Here is a 15,679-nt window from a genome sequence, read left to right on the forward strand (position 1 = left end):
ACATTTTTTACCATTCGATTATGTATAACTCGAGTTTAAATAACCCTTGGACTCAGACACTTAATTTTTTTCATTTTGTTGGAAAGAAGCTTACCTTTTGTGCCGTTTCGCTCCTGCGTCATCTTCAGGCATGATGATATTTACATGAACAACTAGAAAAAAATATATATAAAACTGTCAACAAAAATTCTGAAAAACAAAACAAACAACCATAAAGCAAAGCTCGGAATAAAAGAAAAATAATCAATAAAAGCCAAAAATTAACAGAGCCTGCAAAAAAAAAATTATTATGTGAGTAATTGGCTACAGCAGACCAAAGGTATTCTGTTAAAAAACATTAAATTTTTTTAATTTCTTCATTTAATATAATTTTGTGTGATTTTTATTACATTAATATCATATATATAATTTGTATTATATTTTACAATTTTTACATAATTTTATAATTTTAATATAATATTTTATAATTAAAATAAAGAAATAATTTTACAGAAGTTTTGATGGGAAATAAAATTTTTGTTTTTGACTGTTACTCAAACAGAGCTCTTTGCACAACAAAAAAAAGTTCGTGCAGCCATCAACTCATGAAAAAAAAAAAAAAAAAAAAAAAAAATACGCGATTCAGAAAGTGCCATTTTTCAACTATTCTAGCAATTACAAAAAGGTTGTTAAAAAAATTGGAAAAAATGCCTTCTTATCTAAAGAATAATTATATTGGCGAAAACTGATAAAAAAAAAAATACCGCGGTTTTTGGGGCGGCATGAAGAGAAGAAGAGAATAAAAACTGTGAGAGGTCACTTCTAAAGCATATTACGATTATGATGCCCCACACAATGGCGAAAGCTATTTGGAAAGCTTTGAAAATCGAACGACAATCTGAGCTTTGAAAATCAAATGATATACTTATCATTCAACTAAATAATTGATCAACCATTGGATAAATTGACTCCCTTGGTTTTTAGTTTACAAGACAGCCTTTCAAAATCCATGGGCCACCTACCGTAATGTGTTTGGATAGCTGTTACAAAGAAAAGTAAAATTGCAGAGCAAAAGGCCATAATCTTATCCATTATGCCACATATTTACGGCCCTTTGTGGACACTGTAGAAGGTAAAACGATTAATATATTGCTGCGATTAATTTGGATTAGATAGGCTGGATTTGACAACCCTGCCCATACAAGACGGGCTGCTCTAATTTAACCACCAGGTTGAGCTACACCTAGAGTTGGCAACTTAACCTGCTTAAGGGTGGTAGATGCTATCTGGTATTGGCTCAAGTCAGTCTTTGGAGGGTTACCAAGAACACTATAGAAAACGTATACAAGCTCGTTTGACCATTCCACATCCTGCCAATGCAATGTTTTAGGTGTAGTTAAATTTCCCAAGCTAGTCATCAGCGGCATAATTTCGTCAAAATCCTGTGTGTGGGGGGGGGGAAGTTGGAGCCAGTTTTCCCAGATCAAGCAAAAATGACAGTGAAACCAGAAAATTGAGCCATATAGTACCATAAAGGTAAGGATATACTCAATAAAATTGGCCCATTTCTGTGGATGCTTAAATTATGCAGGCTTTTCGGATTTTTGACGAGATTTTGGAAAAAAGACTAAATTTCGGCTGGGAAGGGGGACCCTGGGGTCTGCGGGGAGGCAAACCGAGGTCTGGAAGCGGTAGTTGCCCCCCTACCCCATAGAAAATCACGCCCCTGCCAGTCATTCAGATAAATGCAGAGTACTGGAGTGTGATGGCCTGTCCTTTCAGATAATTCTGAAACGTCTTAAACTACTCTGGCACCTTTTTAACTCATAATGGCGCATTTTACGAACGTCTATTCTCTCAAGCTACTGCCACATTAAGGTCTCCACAAGAGTTACTCAGCATTTCTTTGCCTATCGTCAAATTTTAAAGCAATCAATTAGAAAAAGTACAACCAAATGCTATTTTGAGTAACTAATCTTTTAAAATTACTATATAAGAAACATTTCTCATATTTACTAAAGCAAGGTTTGAGAAGAACTGGTTCATAGAAAATGAAAATTAGTTTTATAAGTTTCATTTTTCTCACTCATTTCAGCATAAAAACACAATGGCAAAACTGGGAACAGTCACTGAGACTCTGCTAATGAAAAAGTTTAACAATTTTCTGTTATAATAAAAAACGATCATCATTTGGTGTAGCCTTACGGAGACTTGTAAGTTACCCCCTAAGCAAATGAATGTGTCCAAATTCGTTCTTTGGATTTTGAAACAGTGGTTGAGAGTCTGCTACTGGATAAATCCAAGAGTGCAAGCACAAGCACACTACAAGAGACTATTTAATATTATAATTAAAACGACTAACATTTGGCATACCTTTATATGGAATTGTAAAGGTAAAGAATACAGCATTGGATTTTACAGTCCCTGACGGCGGTGCTGATCTCCGTTTCTTGGCCCTTCAGCCAGGAGATGCAATAGGGGTTTAGGGGCCAACCACCCTGTGCTTTCGCACACCCTTCCTGTTTACCTTCCCCAGATTTCTCCAGGTACCCATTTTGAGCTGGGTCGACTCTGGCTGAGCTTACAGAATCACGCCACTGACTCCTGTCCCAAACCAAATAATTGGATAGACTAGCATTCGAACCCTCGCCCTCTCGGACAAAGAATTCTGAATCCAGTGCACCAATCCACTGGGCTAGGACGGCCGTAATGGAATTATAAGTTACCCTGTAAACAAATGAATGCGTTTAAATTTGACTTTGACTTGTAGGTGTGCAGTTTAAAAAGGTCCTGGCGAGCTGAATGATACTAAAGAACACTGCCTTCAATCAACATTGCTAAAATTCTTAATGATCTGGAATATATTAATTAGATAATTAGATCATTTACAGAACTAAGAAAAGGAAATTCTGTAAGTAATTTTGGGAAATTTTGCAAGGTCTTTTTGAGTTTTCAATAAATTTCCCTCCTTTGGACCAGCACACATGTAAAAGATGATTCCTACACATTTTTTTAAGAAAAATACGTTAAAAAGGGCTCACGTATATAGAATTCAAACTTGACAGCGTTTTTTTTTTTAGCCCTGCAATAATTTTTGCTAGTACCACTGTGGCACATGTCTCGATTATAAGTCGTTGCTCTATGAAAAGTACAGCAACCGTATTTTGTTATGAATTAGCATAATAAAATAGTAGTACCTACAGTAATAGTGTTTTTAAGTTGTAATGCCAGTTTGGTCTTTCCTCTTTTTTCTACATTCTTGGTTTCTTTTTATTGCTATCATTATTATTACTACCTGTTTTTAGTTTTTGTTTTATTGTATTCTAGTGTTTACTCTCCTTTAGCCTATCTTTATTTTGTATGTATTGAGTGATTTAGCGCATTGTTTGTAGTTCTTTCATTGTTTTATCATCGTATTGTTTGGCCCACAACAAGCCAAACTTCTTGGGCCGAATAACCATTTCATGTTTGTAATAGTGTTTTAGTGTTAATAAAATGATTGACTGATTGATCAAGTTTTCAAATTTAAACTCATCACATAAAATGACACCATAAAAAAATTCTTTAATGATACGAAGGATACTAGTTAGAAAACGTAGAATTAATCGATAATTTTACCCTTAAATTAATTAAAAGAAACCCTTAAATTAATCAATAAGACATTTATTTTTAAAAATTGCGGTCACAAGCCCTGAAGGGTCAAATTTTCAGGGTAATAAATAAAAATAGGACAAACAAAAAACATAATTAGCGTCAAAAATTAAAAGAATGGTGAAAAACTGCTAAAATCTAAATTGTTATAATGAAAATTTCTTCATTAGTTAGTATTTAAACTGAGATTAGTCATAAGATGCTAAAAAGACAAAAACGGGTAAAACTCAATAAGAAAAAACATAAATACAAAAACCAATTTAAAAAGAACATTATAAAAAGAAGAAAAAAATGCGAGCAAATACAAAACGTGGGCAGCACCTGTACCAAGTAATAAACAGAGGGTAACTAGCGAAATATTTTGCTTATTTCTTCTATAATATAGGGGACAAAGGTTTTTCTAGAGCTGGAGATACAGCAGTGTACAGGAGACAAGTTAGGAACAGGCTGGGAAACAGCCCGAGGGTCAAATCTGGGTGGGGAGTAGATGGCAGCACTGGGGGAATCACTGTTACACCTTCTTCATGATCTTAAACTACTAAGAAAAAAGACTAGTGGCTACTTGGCCCGTAGGACGTATTGACCCATTACTACTATTATAAATCCCATAAGAATGGGAAGAGGGGGTTTCAAGTTTGTTTATAAGCTTAAGGAGCGATGTAGATGCATTAGGTTAAAACATCGACTTCTACGAGTTTAGTTAAGTAGATGGCAGCACTGACAGCGTCGCTGTTAAACCTTCTTCATTATGTTAGACCGCTAATAAAGAAAAGAGTAGCAGCTACCTGGCCCGCAGCTCCTATTGTCCCATTACTACCATTATAAATCCTTTAAGAATGGGAAGAGGGGATTTAAAGTTTGTTTATAAGCTTAAGGAGGGATGTAGATGCATTAGGTTAAAACATCAACTTCTATGAGTTTAGCTAAGTAGATGGCAGCACTGGAAGAATCGCTGTTAAACCCTCTTCATGATCTTGGACCACTAATAAAGAAAACAGTAGTGGCTACCTGGCTTTTAGGACCTATTGTCCCATTACTACTATTATAAATCCTATAAGAATGGGAAGAGGGGATTTCAAGTTCATTTAGAAGCTTAAGGAGGGATGCATTAGCTTTAAGGACGTTTTTAGCATCAATACCCCGCTTTAAATTAGAAGGAATTGTGATGTAATTTAAAGGGGACACATGGATAGTATTGAGAAAACGGGTCAGGGACTAGAAAGGTTAATTCTCATGTCCAAGTTCGAGGCATCTTATGCAATGTCATTAACAATGCTCAAGAGTCACTCATTAAATTTTTGTAACAAGCTTGAACCACCATAAGGTCATTAACAAATTTCCATCTGTCAGGAAATTCCTTGGTGAGGCTGTTAATAATGACTGAGTAAAGAAAATGGCATAGGGAAGTACCTTGCAGTACTCAACTGTGGACAGGGAGGGGACTGGAATAATGATACAGGATATTTAAACAATTGAGATCTAAAACATTAAGAAGGACGTAACAAATTCAATGACGGCATAATTAATATTAAATTCAATGACAAGTTTTGAACTAATATACTGCGATTAACAAGATCGAATGCTTTTTGGAAGTCAATGGAAATTAAAGTTAGCAAAGAATATTCTAATATTGTATTTGTTCGTTTGTTTATACACATAGTGGGTCCTGGTAATCCAACAAATTATTTGCAGGGGCAGTGTTGAATTGTTGAATTTGTTGGATTATAGATTACCGTCTAAGACTCCCTATAGTCCAGATTTTTTGTTTTTACAAAATAGTACCATGTTATCCAACAAAATACAGATAAGATTCTATACTGCATGGTTGTTACGAAATAATTGTGTACAAAATGTACATATGTACTAAAATAACCTAAAACTAAGGATTAAAATGACAATATGAATCAATCAATGAAGCATGAAAATGTTCATAATTTTTTTTTTTAAATTAACACTATTAAAACTGCAGACCAACTCGCTATAAGAAACAAACGTTTTGTTAGGTAACACACGCCAAAAAAGCCCTGATCTGTCTGCATTGTACAACTGTGATGGGTTAAGATTTAAATCTTTACTGTTCTGCAAAAATCTTAATTTGAATCAGATGGCATCATTAGAAAGTTTCCTGTGGTAGTCATAAAACGTATGCCATGACGATTTTTTCAAACATTCTAGCCATCCTTTGCTAGCCACAAAATCACCTTTTTTTATTAATTAAAAAAAAACAGATTTGGCCAATATAGGTCCCAAATTGTACCCTGCTCAATCATGAATTAATTACATTAGCGACAATTGTCAAAAAATATGCAATAATAATAGACATTTCGGACTACAAGGGTCAGTGGACAGGGGCAAGATTACCTGGCCTGGGTTGACTGTATAATTTTTTATTTGTGGAGTGAATAAATGTTTCTGTATTTAAAAACAACTTAAAAGAGAACTGCTTAAGAAAGTTGATGAGCGTTGTCTCCCGAAATTCCTTTCTCAGCTGCTCTTTTTTATCCCAATATGATAAAAACTTACCCTTAGGATTCGAAGCCATGATTATGAGGATGGTGAACAACAGGAATCCTCTGTAATGGATCGACAGCTGCTAATTCATGGCAAGAAACACTTTATTGAGATCATCATATAAGCAAAAACCTAAAAAAAACAGGCTTCAGTAGTGCTAAATTCATAATTCAAACCTGATAAGATGATCACAGCTTACCATCTAAGTAGTTATAATTTATCACACGCAGCGCAATAACAGCTGCCTAAGTAAAGAGTGATATGGCTTTGATACATTATATATTTTTTTCTTTTCCTGTTTTTCTTTTTCTTCTGTTGTGGGATGATTCATATACGAGGAATGTTTGTAAAAATTTCGGATGGTAATCGCTCAATTTAAAATTGGAAGTTCTAGTACCCTTTCTAAGGACCAACAATAATTGTTGGTCCCAACAGTAATTGTTACGAGAAACAACATTTTTGGAAGTGTAACACTAGGCCATGTTTGAAAACCATCAATGTGTATGTCAATACATGGTTTTCTAAAAGTAAAATACCATTTGTTACTGTAGTTCGTTTCATTTATTTCTGGGTCAACAAAAGTACATTGTTACCAAGGTACATTCCCGCCATCAATTACATTCATATTTAGTAGAGTACATGTGGTGGGTGGCAGTAAAGGCAGAAGGCCAAGTACATTTTAACACAATTCTTGAGGACATTTCTGCATTCTGGGAGCACATTTCCAAGTTGTAGTTTTCACAATTTTGCTAATAAAGTATTATATTTTCATCATTTTTTTTCCATTAGCATTAACCAAACTTCCCTTCTCAAGTGTGTTTTATATAACAGACAAGTACCCAAAAATGTAATAAATAAGAGAGACAACAAGTTGTTTTCCACTATCTTCTTGTATTATACAACTCAGCAGTTTTATATCACAGAGCAAAGAATGGGACTTTTCTGTGTGATTTACAAGGCAGGTGGGAATTTGAAGAGGGGGGGGGAGGGGGGATATCAGAAACCTAATGATTGGATAGAGATTCAGGCCCAAACCTTCTGTCCTACTAGCCAGATTGTTTTTTTTTTTTCTTGAATTTTTGCAGGAAAGTGTGGTAGAGGAGCTTGCCTTGACTGTATATTACCATTGACTATGCAGAGAAAATTGATGCTAACAATAAACTTTATTTTTTTTAAATGCCTAAAAAGGAGAAAGTGTATATTGAATGTTATTTTAAAGATTAGTTGTTACTATCATTCTTGTCCATATCCTTACCACATTCTTATCTTTACAAATGAAACTTATCAAAAACATATCAAACTATGAGTATTTGTGGCATTCAGGCAGTGGTTTACCTACCATAGGAGCCATCCAGGAGGGAGTAGGAAAGTGCTACCCTCTTTTCAAGTTCATCAAACAACCTTGAGACCTGTGGTTTTGTTCTGGCCTTGACGTTATTTTTTGTTTAATAAATAAGAAATTACAAAACAGTCACAGACTGACCATTTGACCACATGACGACACAAATTTACAACAACTGTGTGGCCACTGACTACATGACTTTACAAAAATTGTAATAGTAATAGAACTCTTTCCGAAAAAAAATGTACCTCTACATTCATTTATGGGATATGTAAATAACAATATCAAAAATGCAAATGTGGATTTCGAAACAATAAGAATCTATGAAATCTCCTAAAAATGTAAGTTTGAAAACAGATTATTAAAGCAAAACACTCACAAAAAAATTGAAATGTTTATTCCTTTGGTGCTGCTTGACTTACAGCACCAAATTTATTTACAGCACGTTATATTTCTAAAATTTATAGCACCTTATATTTCTAAAATTTACAGCACCTTACATTTCTTAAATTTACAGCACCTTATATTTATTCCTTTGGTGCTGCTTGTATTTGTGAAAAACATAATTTCCTTTTCTAATTCTAAGCTGTAAATTAACTTTTCAAGCTCTATGAGAAATGAACTTGTAGTTTCTTAAAAACATACACCCTCATTTACTTTTTACTCAAAGAACACTAAAGCAAGGTTTGACAATCTAAGCTGACTCATAGAAGATGGGAAACAATTTTGTTGCATTGTCTTTTTATTTCAACATAAAAATACAATTGAAGCATAATGGAACAGTCATTGAGACTGTACTTTTCCCTGATCAAACAGTTCATGGTGACAGACTGTATGTAAGGAGCAACTAGGCCCAATAGAAACTAAAACTCTAAGAAAGATATTATGACAGCAATTAATACATTACAAGAATTGACTTAGTATGCTGATTACAAAAGTTCAAAATTCAGTAAGATTAATGTTACCCATCAAAAGCTACAGGCCTGAGAATTTTTTTTTTTTTTAACAGGGAGATACCCCCAAAAAGTCAAGTGCTCTTAATGGATATCACACAATCATATTCTAGATATCAGAGAGCCATGCTGTAGAGGTTTTAAGCTCCTATCTACAAAAAATGTAGAATTTGGAATTTTTTCGCCACAAGAAATATCACAGAAGCCTATTTCCTTGTTGAGGTTTCAAGCTCCTATCCACAAAAATGTGAAATTTTGTATTTTTTTAACACAAAAAAGATAACAAATGCTTATTTATTTGCTTGTTTTCCCCGGGGGGTAATTGTATTGAAACAATGGTCCTTGCAGATCCCTCTCCAAATGCCCCTTCTCCCTCAAAGACATCTGATCAAAACTTTGAGATAGCTATTTGATTCAGCATAGTTGAAAGGTTTCAAGTCCTTAGGGGTTTTATTAGCAGGTGCAGCAAAAATGTTCTGAATTTTTTTTTGTCAAATAAAATTACATTATCTTAAAAAAATTATCTTATCAATAACTATGCCACTGGGAATTACATGAGCCCCCAGGGAAAGGACTATAAGTTAAGCAATTTGTCCATTGTTTATATATAGTATTTGTTATTGGGAAATATACAGAATTTTTTTTTTTAGGGAAGGATTTTTCACAGGGAGCATTTTCCTTGGAGAGAGGGAGAATTTTCTGCAATAGCGAGGGGTATATTCCAGCAGAGTTTGAAAAAAAAATCGAAATAAAAAAAAAGAAAGATGTTTCTCAACTAAAAGTAAGAAGTAACATTAAAACTTAAAACAAACAGAAATTATTCTGTATATAAGGGCGCCCTCCTTAGGAACCCTCCACCCTCCTTAATCTCTTACTCTTTAAAAACTAAAGTTTGACTTTTAGTAACAATTCTTTAAGAAAGACTGCTCAAAACAAGGCCACTGAATTTTAATGAGAAGTATCTTTAAAGGACATAAAGACTTCAGTATAAGATCAAGGGATTGAGGAGAGGGCAGCCACTCTCATACACAGGGTGGTTTCTGTTTGTCTTCACATTTAACATTGTTAAATAATTTCAGCATAAAACTTATACTATCCAGAACCAATGTTTGTCTAAACCTGACTAGATACTTCACTCCTTGAATAGTTGAAAAAAGGCAGAAGATTATTAAGAAGGGCTGGATGTCAAAACAAATACAGGAGTCCCTAGCTTTACTTGTATATTAATTAAAAAAACTTTTTCCACAAAATAAGTTTTTCAAAGAAAAGTAAAGAACTCCATTAAACAAAAAATGAGCAAAAATAAAATTAAAAAATCTACCAAGCGTGAAACTACCACAAATCAGCATCGATAAATAAATGAAACTCAAAACGAACAGAAATTACAATAAATAACCAAGACAAACTCAAAACGAGCAGAAATTAACATAAGTGGGGCTAAAAATCCCTATGCCTTCCCAAGGCCAGAACATAATTTGCACTTTACTGAAAAAAATATTAAATCTGACTGCTGAGATACTGCTCAGATGTAGTTTCATGCTTGGTAGATTATTTAATTTTATTTTTGCTCATTTTTTGTTTAATGGAGTTCTTTACTTTTCTTTGAAAAACTTATTTTGTGGAAAAAGTTTTTTTTAATTAATTTCTGTTCGTTTTACATTGACATAGTCTTTTCAAAGACAAAGAAAATAATGCTTTAAATCTTTTCATTTTTTTTAAAGATTTATAGTTTGGCCTGCTATTTGTATGCTGGAGAAAAATTTTCGGCAAATTATAACAACATACACCTTCTTAAAAATCTGGACACTAATAAAAGTGTTTAATTTAGTTTCATAACTCGTCTAGTTGACCTGAAATGGAAAACTTGATACCATTTGCAAAAAAATCTGTTTATTTTCTTTGATAGCTTGGATACACTTACGCTATTTTGATTTGGTTAAATTTTAAGAGTAGAAGCAGCCCCAAAAGTTTGAACATAAAACCCTCAGTCTTTGTTGGGATAATGCTTATATGCATTATTGGTATTTAGATTTAACACAGTGAATTTTTTTTTATCCTTTTGCAAAATTTTTTTTTTAAAAAAAAAATACAAAGGGTTGGTGGGGGGGGGGTGGGAGATTAGTTTCCCTCCAATAACTTTTCACTATTAAAAAGAGTATCAGCCAATTGTATTTTCAATAGAATGAGCCCTTTCGAAGTTCCTACAACAACTCCTTAGATACAAAGTGCCCTGGTCTAAACAACAACAACAAAAATAATACATTATACCCACATCGATCTTTATTATAAAAATGTCAAGCCTTCCAATCACTTTCGACTATTTAAAAGGGCACTAGGCCTTTCAATTTCCAATCGAATGAGCCCTTTTTGAGTTTCTACGACAACACTTCTTTATAAACACCTTATATGCCCCCAGGGCATAAATCATAACCCTTACCCTAAGGGCTGTGAGGGTGGTTGTCATCCTCTAAGACCTAATTTCCAGAACTTTCAACTACGTTAAACAAAATGGCTATATCAATGGTGGGCAAATGGGGAAAATGGTGGGCGTTAGAGGGGCGTTAGTCTTTCTCCAATCACTTTCAACTATTACAAAATGCACTAGCCCTTTCAATTTCGAATCAAATGAGGCCTTTAGAAGTTTCTATGACAACGCTTTCAATAAAAACGTTATATGCCCCAGGGGATAACTTACAAACCTCGTCCTGAGGGCCGGGGGGGTTGTCATCCTCACAGACCTAATTTCCAGAACTTTCTACTACGTTGAACAAAATTGCTATCTGAAAATTTTGATTGGATGTGTCTGGGGGAATGGTGGGCGTGAGAGAGGGGTTAGTTACCGTCCAATCACTTTCAACTATTAAAAAGGGCACTAGCCCTCTCAATTTCCATTTGAATGAGCCCCTTTTGAAGTGTTTATGACAACTCTATCATTAAAAACCTTATATGTCCCCAGGGCATAATTTACAACCTTTGCCCTGGGGGTTTGTCATCCTTAAATACATAATTTCCAGAACTTTCAACTACGTTGAACATAATGGCTATCTCTAAACTTTAATTGAATGTGTTTTGGGAAATGGAGGGCGTAAGAGGGGGGTTAATTACTCTCCACTCACTTTCGACTATTAAAAAGGGCAATTTCAATTTCCAATCAAATGAGCCCCTTTTGAAATTTCTGAAACAACTTTCTATATAAACCTTATATGCCCCCAGGGCATAACTTACAACCCTTGCACTTAAAACTCTGATGGGGTTATCATCCTAAAAGACCTAATTTCCAGAACTTTCGAATACGTTGAACGAAATGGACATATCAAAATTTCGATTGGATGTTTTTGGGGAAATGGTGGGCGTAAGAGGGGGGTTAGTTGCCCTTCAATCACTTTCGACTATTAAAAGGGCAATAGCCCTTTCAATTTTCAACTGAATGAGCCCTTTTGGATGTTTTTACAACATCAATTCCAATAAGGACCTTACATGCTCCCAGCGCATAACTTAAAACCCTTGCCCTGAGGGTTGTGGGGGGAGAGGGTTGCTTTGCCATCCTTAAAGACCTAATTTCCAAAACTTTCAACTGCATTTAGTAAAATGGCTATCTAAAAATTTTGATTGGATATGTTTGGGGAAAAAGCAGGTGTGAGAGGGGGGTTAGTTGCCCTCAAATTACTTTTGACTATTAAAAAAGGCAATAGACCTTTGAATTCCCAATCGAATGAGCCTTTTTTTAAGTTTCTATGACAAAGATTTCAATAAAAACCTTATATGCCCCCAGGGCATAACATATAACCCTTGCCCTGAAGACTGTGGGGTCCTGCTCAAAGGTATAATTTCCTGAACTTTAAACTGAGTGGAACAAAATGACTATCTAAAAATTTTGATTGGACTTGTTTGGGGAAATGGTGGGCGTAGAAGGGGTGTTAGTTGCCTTCCAATCACTTTCGACTATTAAAAAGGGCACTAGCCATTTAGCACAAACCTTATATGCCCCCAGGGCATAACATATAACCCTTGCCCTGAAGACTGTGGGGTCCTGCTCAAAGGTATAATTTCCTGAACTTTAAACTGCGTGGAACAAAATGACTATCTCAAAATTTTGATCGCATATGTTTGGGGAAATGGTAGGCGTAGAAGGGGTGTTAGTTGCCTTCCTATCACTTTCGACTATTAAAAAGGGCACTAGCCGTTTCCATTTCCAATCAAATGAGCCCTTTTTGAAGTTTCTACAACAACGCGTTCAGTAAAAACCTTATATGCCCCCAGGGCATAACTTACAACCCTTTGCCCTGAGGGCTGTGGGGGAATGTCCTCCTCAAAACCTAATTTATATCTGAAAATCCACAACGCAGAACAAAATGGCTATCTAAAAATTTTGATTGGATGTGTTTGAGGAAAAGGTGGGTGAGAGAGGGGGGCTAGTTGCCCTCAAATCACTTTCGACTATTAAAAAGTGCACTAGACCTTTGAATTTCCAATCAAATGAGCCCTTTTTCAAGTTTCTACAACAAAGATTTCAATAAAAACTTATAAGCCCACAGGGCATAACTTATAACCCTGGCTCTGAAGACTGTGAGGGGAGTGTCCTGCTCAAAGGTATAATTTCCTGAACTATAACTGCATGGAACAAAATGGCTATGTCAAAATTTTGATTGGATGTGTTTGGGGAAATGGTGGGCGTGGAAAGGGTGTGGAAGTTTCTACAACAACGCCTTCTATACAAAAACCTTATATGCCCCCAGGGCATAACTTAAAACCCTTGCCCCGAGGGTTGTAGGAGAGTGTCCTCCTCAAAAATATATTTTACATCTGGAAATCAACTATGCTAAACAAAATGGCTATCTCAAAATTTTGATTGGATGTGTTTGGGGGGAATGATGGGGCAGGGGCTAGTTGCCCTCCAATCACTTTAAACGGGCACTTTTTTAAGACTATTGAAACGGGCACTAGCCCTTTGAATTTCCAATCTAATGAGCCTTTTTTGAAGTTTCTACGACAATGCCTTCTATAAAAACCTTATATGCCCCCAGGGCATAACTTAACACCATCTCCCCGAGGGTTGTGGGGGTGCGTCCTCCTCAAAAACATATTTTCTAAGTGGAAATCAACTACACTGAACAAAATGGCTATCACAAAATTTTGATGGGATGGGTGGGGGGGAATGATGGGCCGGGGGGGGGGGCTTGTTGACCTCCAATCATTTTCGACTATTAAAAAGACCACTAGCCCTTTGAATTTCAAATCGACTAAGTCCGATTTGAATTCTCAACGAAAATGTCTTCTATTAAAACCTTATATATCATCAGCGCATAACTTAAGACCCTTGCCCCGAGGGTAGTGAAGGAGCTGCTTTCACAGGAACATATTTTCTATGTGTAAAACAATTACGCTGAACAAAATGACTATCTCAAAATATTGATTGGGTGTGTTTGGGGGAATTATTGGTGTGGGTGGGGGGGCTAGTTGCCCTCCAATCACTTTCAACCATCAAAAAGGGCACGAGCCACTCCAATTTGCAATCGAATGAGCCCTTTTTGAACTTTCTACGACAACTCCTTTGATACGAAGTGCCCGGGTATGGAGAAAAAAAACAAACTAAAAACACATTGTGCCCACATCATTCTTTACTTAGGCAGTACTAGCGCGCTGCCTATGATTGGTTAAATGTTTAGTTTATTCAATTAATTTGCTAGATAAGAGATGAAGATACCACTTGCAGCACCTTTCAATGGTTCCAAATATAATAATTGCAACCCTTACAAATACATCCCAGCTCTTTTAATGGGGCTACATAAAGCCCTAGACCATATAGGCATACAAAACTTTAGTAAGTTCGTCTTTTAGCTGGTAAATTAATCAAGAGAACCAGAATTAACAGGATATTGGATGATATTCTAAGATTTTTACTACTCAGATTACTATTACTAATAACTCACTGCTGAACCTCAGGTCAATACATTTGTCTCAGGTCAACACAGTTGTGCACATTCCTCCAACCTAATCTATTCAAAATTTCAGTCTGGCCCCTCCCATGAGCTTACAATTTCCTTTCAGTCCTTCCTTATGACCACTTCCCCCACCATTTGAGAAAAAACTCTTATTACTTGGTTTTGGCCCCAGATGGGTGGCCAAAAAGGTCACCTGCTTCTTCATCCCTAAAACATGCCTTATTTATCTCAATATTTCTTTCATTGCGGCCCTAGGTAGTGGGATAGAACCACGCCTTTGATACAACTCATTGTTTGATCAGGGATCTAAAACTGTTCATAGACAATTTCTCTGAAAAAAAAACCTCCCTCTGACAAAATCTTCTTCTGAGTGGTCATGTTTCAGAACCAAGCTTGACCACAATCATTATCTTGACTTACAATAATCTAGTCTTTGTTTGCAGACTTATCTTCTTATATCTTCATTCAAACCTTTTTCAAGAAAACAACCCAAGGCCTTGGCTATCTACTATTTACATCTTCAATACATTCATCATCTTTGCTGCTTGCTCTCCAATCACTTTTGACTCTTAAAAAGGGCACAAGAACTTTTAACTTTCAATTGAATGAGCCCCCTCCAAGGTTTCAAAAACAAATACTTCCTTACAATATAGCATCCCAATGTACAGCTCCAGTGGTCTGTGAACATTGTGGTAAGGGAGGGTAAGCATTGAGTTGTGATAATCCTTACATTCAGCCTATGTACTGCTTCAAATGCAAAAGCACCCATTTTATTTGCTATATCTCAAATTCATTGCTGCTTTAAACTGCTGCTAATTCATACAATCTAGTGATTCAGATTCAGCCAAAAGTAGCTACCATGCTTCTTTGGAACATAAATGGCAATGTGCTTGAAAAGTATTGTTTGATTAGAATGTTTACCCTGACTTTTGATATTACATGTAAATAGCCGACAAGAACACTTTTTGACTGACGTAATTAAAAAGAGCTTGTAAATTTTTCTAACTACCATGAAATATTCTTCTATGGTGCAGTTGTGCCAGGGACCATTCAGTGACCTTCCTAACCTTGTCTGATTTGACCTTTCAGCTGTCTTACTAGATGCTGCCAGCAGCCATCTAGCCATTCAAGTACATTTCACTTTAATCACTAACATATATCTTCCTACCAATCATAAGGATCAGCATTTGGAAAATGGTTAGTATGTGCCTAGTTTATAGTACCTATAGAAAACAAAGAAAACTATTCTTACTTCATAACATGCAGAATAATTGTAGCTAACACACTTTGCATGCAGCCCT

The 15,679-nt window shown here is 35.5% G+C and overlaps 1 protein-coding gene across 1 annotated transcript in view; it reads right to left on the bottom strand.

The window, feature by feature from the left end:
* LOC148943230 (uncharacterized) overlaps nucleotides 1-15,679 on the bottom strand; it is a 46,367-nt gene that overhangs the window by 26,561 nt on the left and 4,127 nt on the right. The window contains exons 2-3 of the mRNA XM_089101552.1: nucleotides 6,154-6,273; nucleotides 95-152 (exon numbers count right to left, since the gene is read on the bottom strand). Of these exons, the coding sequence (XP_088957678.1) occupies nucleotides 95-152; nucleotides 6,154-6,172 (77 nt within the window). The 5' untranslated portion in view covers nucleotides 6,173-6,273. The remainder of the gene's footprint in view (nucleotides 1-94; nucleotides 153-6,153; nucleotides 6,274-15,679) is intronic.

The sequence above is a fragment of the Artemia sp. Qi Xiang Cuo genome, chromosome 15, assembly GCF_049724085.1.
Source record: "Artemia sp. Qi Xiang Cuo chromosome 15, ASM4972408v1, whole genome shotgun sequence".
Lineage (NCBI taxonomy): Eukaryota > Metazoa > Arthropoda > Branchiopoda > Anostraca > Artemiidae > Artemia > Artemia sp. Qi Xiang Cuo.